Source organism: Rutidosis leptorrhynchoides, chromosome 4, assembly GCF_046630445.1.
Source record: "Rutidosis leptorrhynchoides isolate AG116_Rl617_1_P2 chromosome 4, CSIRO_AGI_Rlap_v1, whole genome shotgun sequence".
Lineage (NCBI taxonomy): Eukaryota > Viridiplantae > Streptophyta > Magnoliopsida > Asterales > Asteraceae > Rutidosis > Rutidosis leptorrhynchoides.
The window spans coordinates 375,436,371-375,444,152 of NC_092336.1; the positions used below are offsets into that span (position 1 = coordinate 375,436,371).

Consider the following 7,782-nt stretch of genomic DNA (forward strand, 5'->3'; position numbering starts at 1 on the left):
ACAAGCAAATAAATCACATATTCACGTTAGACTTGAGCCATAGACACTAAATAACACTTTTATAAGTTGAAAACACTAAGAACATGAAATCTAGAGTTTTTAGAAAGTTACCAAAAAGAGATGAAGTTGGTATGGATTTGAAAAGGAAGATGCAAGGATTCAAAATATATAATTTATTTTGAAGAACACTTGCTAGATCGAAAATGAATGATGAATCTTTGTTTGAGAGTTTGAGAGTAAAAAGGTGGAAGTATCAAAAAGAAGGGAGGTGATGAATGAGTGGAGGAGGAGGAGGTTTGACTAGTTGACCTAGTCATACCGTTGCCCACTTGACAACATTCGTCCCTTAAGTTTAAAAGCGGGTGCGTGAAATAACCAAACGAATTACCTTAAATACGTAGAGTAAACTAGAGATGTTATAATTAAATAACGGACTTTTAAATAAATAAACGGAAAGTAAACGAAAAAAGGCGGGTTGTTACACTCTGCACATCTTTCTTTGTCTTTGGAGATGGTAAACTATCAATGGCTTCGATCTTTTTGGGATTCGCCTTGATTCCCCGCACCGTCACCACATGACCTAGAAACTTGCCTTCCTCCTCCCTGAAAATACACTTGAGCGGGTTAAGCTTCATGATGATCTTGCGCAAAGACGCAAACGTTTCTAGCATGTCCGCGAGCATTTCTTCTTCTGTGTTACTTTTAATTACCAAGTCATTGACATATGCTTCAAGATTTCTTCCAAATTGGTGCTTGAAAGCTGTGTCAATTACGAGCTAATAGGTAGCGCCTGCGTTTTTTAATCCGAAGGGCATCTTCGTATAAAAGTAAATACCCTGCGGCATATGAAAATCGGTTTTGTCCTCATCCTCCGCGGCCATGAGGATTTGGTGATAACCCTTGTAAGCATCCAGAAAACAATTGTAATGAAAACCCAATAATGATTCTACCTTCCAGTCAATCTCTGGGAGAGGGTAATTATCTTTAGGACACGCTTTATTAATGTCCTTAAAATCGACACACATCCGCCAGTTATCGTCAGCCTTCTTTACCAACACAGGATTAGCAACCCATGTCTGGTACCGTACTTCCCGCAGGATGTTTGCTCTGAACAGGTTATCAACTTATGCGCATAACCAATCACTGCGTTCAAGGGCCATGTGCCGTTTCTTTTGCCTAACAGGCGTGAGTGATGGGTTAACATTCAATTTATGTTCCGCAATAGCCCGCGGAACCCCAGTCATATCTGATTCTTGCCATGCGAAGACATCTGCGTTAGCTAACAAGATACCGTGCAACTTAGCTTTAGTTTCGGTTGACAAGCATGCGCCAATTTTGATTCGCTTGTCCGGATGCAAGAGATTAGCTATGAATACGCTGCTTTTAAGTTGCTCTCCTATGCTGGGAATGTCTACAGGCACAACTGAACCACATAACTCGGTTGTTTGATGCGATGCAATTGTGGCAATTTCTCCCATGGTAGGAAACTTAATCAAGCCGTGCACCATTGAGGGTATAATGTTAAAACGTTGTATTAAATTTCTCTCCAGACGCGCTTTGTAATGTGAAGTCGAACGAACCACATAGAAGTCGATTAACTCGCTTCTAGCCAACTGCGGATTCTTGTCATCCGCAAACTCTACTACAAGTTCTATCCGGCCTAGCGGCCATGAGCTTTCCCCAGAGAATCCTGATAGCGTAATATCGGGTTGGCGCAACTGCACCTTGACTTCTGCGGGAAGAAAACGATAGCAGTGCTCGTACATAATGTTGACACCGCTTCCGGTATCAACATGCATGCGTTTAATTTGTATTCCGCGATCAGGAATGCGACACGTGATGATAACAGGCTCATTAACTGTGTCGATTGACATGACAGGAGGGAATGAAATTGGGATAAGTTCCCAATCCTGGTATTCATTGTATTTTCTTTGCTGACCAACTTTCTCTGCGTCAACCATATTGATGGTTAAATCGGCACCTTTAGTTTTATCAGTTTTTTTCCATGCAGAAGTTTTGGCTTTTGAACCCTCTCTGCGGTTTTTCCCTTATCTTTCTTTGGTTGTTTTAGGTGTTCTAACTTTCCTACGTGAAACGCTTCCAACACCCGTGACATTAAGTTTTTACACCGATTGGTGTCATGGCCGTGATCGTCATGGAACTCGCAGTACTTCGTTTTATCCCGCTTACCAAATTCTGTCAGCGGGGTTGGAACCGCAAAGGTTGCACACACTGGTTCGGTGGCCAAAATCTCTTTTGGTGTTTTAGACAGGCTTTTGAGCAGCTCATAGTTCTGATTATTAATGTCACGCTGATTATTGTTTCGATAATTACCATGTGTGCGTCCCTTATCACTTCTTATGGAACCACCACTAGGATACCTTCCACGAGAAATGTTACCGAGGCTTTGATCGCGAGAACGATCATCATCGACTTTGCTCTCATTGCGTGAGCTAGCTGTGGGAATATCATTATCTTCGCCACTCCGCATATAATCGTGGAATTCATTAAGTGCTTCAGCATAAGTTGTTGGCACCGTATGGCGCAGATGCTTGACCAGCGTTGGATGACGTTCTGAACTTATACCATGTATGAGCCCAGAAATCTGCTGCTCCGGTTTAAGGTCTGGTATGCGCAAGCACTCATTAGTATATCTCGTAAGAAATTCACCCAAAGATTCCTTGGGTTTCTGTACGATATCATGACATTCAATAAGAGTGCGCTTGCGTGGCCTCTGATTTTGATACTGCAGCAAAAACTTTGTTCGTAAATCCATGAACCTGGATATGCTGCCTGCTGGGAGCTTATTGAACCATTCGCGTGCAATACCCTGCAGTGTCATGGGAAATATCTGACATGCAATTGGATCCACCCATCCCTGGGTGCGCTTTGCGCCTTCAAACTGCTACAGGAAATCATCTAGATCAGTCAAGCCATTATAGGTACCCAGCGTGTGAGGTACCTTTGGTGCTGATGGAAATAGATATGCAGTTATGTGCGGAGGAAACTTATCAAAAGTAGTTGGTAGCTCAAAAGGTGGTTTAACAGGGTCACCTTTGAGCCCTGCGAAGAAATTCTTCATCATATCCTGAACAAAGTCAGGTTGTGAAAATAAGTGAACCATGTCAGGAGGCGCAGCCTGCATAAATTGCCCCGCAAGGTTCGCCTGCCCCTGAATATTTTACCAAGACTGCCCTGGCGTCTGTGCATATGGTCAAGGCTGTTGTATTGGGAAAGATGGGAGCCCTGACGGCGCAGAGTACACAAGTTGATGAAAAGGAATCGACACCTACGGAGAAGATGTCTGCGAGACATGCGGGTATGCTGCTAAAAGTCCGACTGTATGCGCAGTGCTTTGCTGTTCTGCAGTTAGTGGTGTCCAATGCGAGTTTGCGTCTGGAATGACACTGAATCCCCAACTATTAAGTAATGCCTGTGCATCTGCAGGGGTTAGAAACTGTGAAACTGGACGCGGCGGCTGCCAAGGCCGCAACGGTGTAAACGACGAATTTTGCTGACCATTTTGCGTCTGCAAAGGGATTGAAACCGTAGTGCTGTAGATGGGCATCTGGCCGCAATATACTACATGCAACCCCACAGTTTCTCCGCCAGTGCCAACAGAGATAACCCTTGGATCCACTGCGGAAAAATCTAGCCGTGTAGTTGTAACCGGCGAGTTTGCCCTTGGTGGTGTTATTCCATCCGGGTATATCGGCTTATACCTCTGAAAAGGTTCGTCGGACATAGGTGGAGGGTAAGGCGTGATTCCTGCCCCCGTAGTCATAGCTTGCGTCTGCTGATTACCAGACGGCGTGTTCTGATTATCAGTTTGAGCACGTTCCGATGATTCCCCAGAAGTCATGATTCTGTTAAAGAAACAAAAAATTCGAAAATTTTGTGAGTAACGAGCCTTATAATTCAAAACTTTAATAGAAAAAACCATTAAACACGTCTTGAATTAATTCGGCTCTCAATGAAAGCACCACTTGATCATGCGTATATTTCTCAAAGGTCAATACACACGTTCAATACATTTAAAGAGGTTTAAGGATCTTAGAACTTGGCTCTCTGGTCCGGCTACCGTGAATAACCCTGGTCGACATGATGATGTCGGGAGGGTGGCTAAGTGATTAAGTCCACCTTCGATGACGGCCGTCGATCGGAAGGCCCTAAATAAGGTTGTAGGCAACAGTCGTGAAAGAACTAACCTGTTAACCTTTGAAGATGATGATAGATGTTACGTGAGATGTGCTACGTGAGATCTCATCTTTAGAATGACAATTAGGGTTAGCATATATAGGCAAACCCTAATTCTAGAATCCTCCATGATTGTGGTAATCCTTTCCATAACTAACTCCCCCGTATCTCGAATATAATTATGAAAAAGATTACCGAACTTGGTCAACAAGTAACCGCCATACCGAGAACAAAGTATTCAATGTGCTACCGCACACCGCAGAGATTCCATGTGCATGCGCACACTAATGCTTGCCCGCGTATAGCATGCGCTTGTGGGTCGCGGTATCATTAATAACATTGATTACGGTCCAATCCCATTTAAATTTTACCGGTGGCTACTTCGCAAGGACATTGAGGATGTTATTAAAGCAGGCCTCTGTCGTGGAATGAACGCTTTTTTCCATGTTAACTGTTAAGCTTCAAAAATTTTTATGGTCTTATCAAATGCCAAAGATACGGTCCAAAATGACCAGTCACGATGGCTTTTATTAATCGGTCCCTGTCAGAAATTGAATCTCGTCTCGATGCTGGAATAGCAACTGATGGTGATCGTGATTCTCGTCTTTCACTCCTCCAAGTAAGACAAGAACTTAGTAACCTTCTCGACATGGATATCTTTCAGATGGGATTTAGAGGGTGACGAAACTCTAAGTATTTCCACGCTCTTATCAAACAATGATGGGGTTTGGATTTTAAATCCTATTGAAGTAAAAGCTAGTAAAAGATGCTTTTCTAAATTATTTTAAGTCTAAGTTTCAAACATCTTCTAATCTCAGCTCCTTTTCTAATTTAAATGGTGCATCCACGTTACCCCATTATGATCGGGACTTCTTGGAACATGAAGTTTCGCTAGAGGAGGTAAAAGAGGTTGTCTCGTTGAACAATATCCCTTTTTCTTCTTTAAGTATTATCCTCTGTGTCTATCCCATGGAGCTAACTCTTCGTCAATCACTCTTATCCCTGAAGTTACCATCAAGGACTTTCTGCCCTATCTGTTATTGGCGCTCAATACAATATGGTGGCTAAATTGTGTTACCTGTAGCTTAATAGTATAGTATTATATATAATAGTATAGTATTACTTGTTATTATTGTTGATTCTAAAGTTATACCATCACTTTACATAGGATCACACGGAATTCGCAAAAACATAAGAATTATTAATATTCATCAGAAACAATAAAAATACGGTTCATAAAAGAATTTCGAACAAAGTATGTGGAAAGACTGTGTAAGAATCAATGGAAAATAGACAAGAATCATGAACAATAACATAATGTTGCTAGATATATGTAATAAATTAGAAAACCATAGCATATACGGCAACTAATAGTGAAAGTGCTGCATAAATGCTTGTGAATCTTATTGAAGTTGAATCTGATGAACCGTTATCTGTTGATGGCACAGTCTTTGTTTCTGAAGGGCTTCCTGAAGTTGAAGAAGGCGTTGTTCCTGACGGAGAGTCGGTTGGAGCAGCATCTGTCAAATTTGAAAAAAATATAGAACAATGGTAAGCATAGAACATTTACATTTTATAGGTCCCAAATAATATTATGAAGATAACTGAATCTAAAAATTTAAACTTTTAAGATCAAATGTGTCAAAAAGGATAAAAGTTCTATTACCACTGCATTTACTAGTCGGTGGGGTCTGGACATTGCAAGCCGTAGGCAACGCAAGTGCTTGGGTTTGGTTGATAGTAATACCCAAAGACGAGCCACCACCATTCAAGATTTGACACAAACATTGTGGCTGTGACTTGACCACATTAGCAAGTGAGCTGCAACATCCTGATGAAGGTGTGGACGTATTGCCCGAAATGTAGTTTAGGCATGGTGACATACTAATTAGCTCATTTGTACACCCTGACGATTGAGCCATCGTGCTTCCATATAAGGCAACCATTGTGATCATTAGGATCATCAACACTATGTTGGTTTTTTGATGTTGTGCCATTTTGGGTTGAATTTGAATTTAAAAAAAAAAAAAAAAAAAAAAAAGATTGAAGTTGTGGGTTGATTGAGAGTATGCCTATTGTGTTCAATATATAGGTGAAGTAGGAAAAGTTGGAATGGTTAGTTAATTAAGCTAGGTGTAATGTATTGGTAACCTAACTTTTGCTAATTAAAGGATGATGTATATTTAAAACTTGTTGATTACATCAATTGAGTTTATGATGATCAGATTGGACCAAAAGAGATGTTATCAGTTAATATAGGTGACCTGCTTAACAGCTTTAGCATCCAACTCAGACCATTTACGGTAGACAACATTATAACAACTTAGAAGTAGAGACATGTTACGTTGTTGGTCCCTAAACTTTGTATGAAAACACGTAGTTTACCTTTTACTTTTTTTATTTAGGTAACCTTGAATTATCCAATTGTTACATGGTTAATCCCGGAACTCACGTCCGTTAATTCAGCCCTGTTAATTTTGAACACGTGACTTGCACATGACGGCATGCTTATCCATTTCACTTTTTGTTCCTTTCAAACCGGTTTCCTAACACCTTTTAACACTCAGTTGTATTCGTCTCTAAAAGTTATAACCTAATTTTCATGAACAACATAAATGATTGAATGAAAGGTTAAATAAAAATTAAAACCCGAAATGATTCAACACGTAACTACATCAAATGATCAATGCACATCTTCGTTCGAATCGATTTAAATAACTCGAGCGACATTGATCGATCAATGTTGGGTGATATGAATTGGGGTTTACGGATATTTAGAAAAAGATGAAAGGTTGAATGTGATATGAATTGAGAATGACGGTTTAAAAGGAACAAAAAATTAAATGGACAAATATGCCCTCACGTGCAAGTCACGTGTTCAAACTTAACGGGACATAATTAATGGGCGTTAGGCATTAGCTTGAGGATCAACCATAAACCATGTAACTTGATAATTCGAGTTCATTAAGTAAAAAATATATATAAAGCTCTCCAACGCGATTTCAAGCAAAATTTAGGGATCAACAACGTAATTTTGTCTAAAGTATAACAAATTAAACAACTACCTTTGTTTATGATTTTGGTTAATATAGATGACCTATCTCATAGTCAAACTAATTTAAACTCCCATCTCTGAAAAGATCAAGCATCCCATGAAATTTGCATATAAAATAGGAATTTGCATCCAACAAATATGAATTATAAATAAATATAGTGTCTTTACACATAGTGTCTATTGCGGTTGCGTGCAATGTTCTTCTACTCGTCTCCACTGTTTTTTCTAATTCTTGTAGGTCGAAGGTCTTTGGGTTTCATCCGTTTGCTTTTGGCCTGTAGGAATGGCTTAGTGTAACTGATTCATAGGTTTCCTTGTGTTTTAGTTGTAGTCACGTTTTAGTTCCGTGTTTAAATGTATTTTCACTATGTTGGTGAATCGTTTTTGTTTAGCATTGTAATTACCCAACCCGTCATTTAACCGATTTAAGATATTTTTTTTTATTTTTAACACAATATTAATAACATTAATATCAACACCACCATACATGTTTAAACGACATTAAAATGTTTCGTACAAATACTTCAAGT

General features: G+C 39.8%; 2 protein-coding genes across 2 annotated transcripts; both read right to left on the reverse strand.

Moving 5' to 3' along the window:
* Positions 1-1,124: 1,124 nt before the first annotated feature.
* Positions 1,125-1,961, reverse strand: LOC139841846 (uncharacterized). The gene has a single exon (XM_071832039.1). It carries the CDS (start codon positions 1,959-1,961, stop codon positions 1,125-1,127), a length of 837 nt encoding a protein of 278 aa, XP_071688140.1.
* Positions 1,962-5,538: 3,577 nt separating this feature from the next.
* LOC139843925 (non-specific lipid transfer protein GPI-anchored 5-like) lies at positions 5,539-6,194 on the reverse strand. Its single transcript, XM_071834109.1, has 2 exons — positions 5,864-6,194; positions 5,539-5,717 (listed from the first exon to the last, which is right to left on the reverse strand). The coding sequence occupies exons 1-2, from the start codon at positions 6,192-6,194 to the stop codon at positions 5,539-5,541; spliced, it is 510 nt and encodes a 169-aa protein (XP_071690210.1).
* Positions 6,195-7,782: the final 1,588 nt, after the last annotated feature.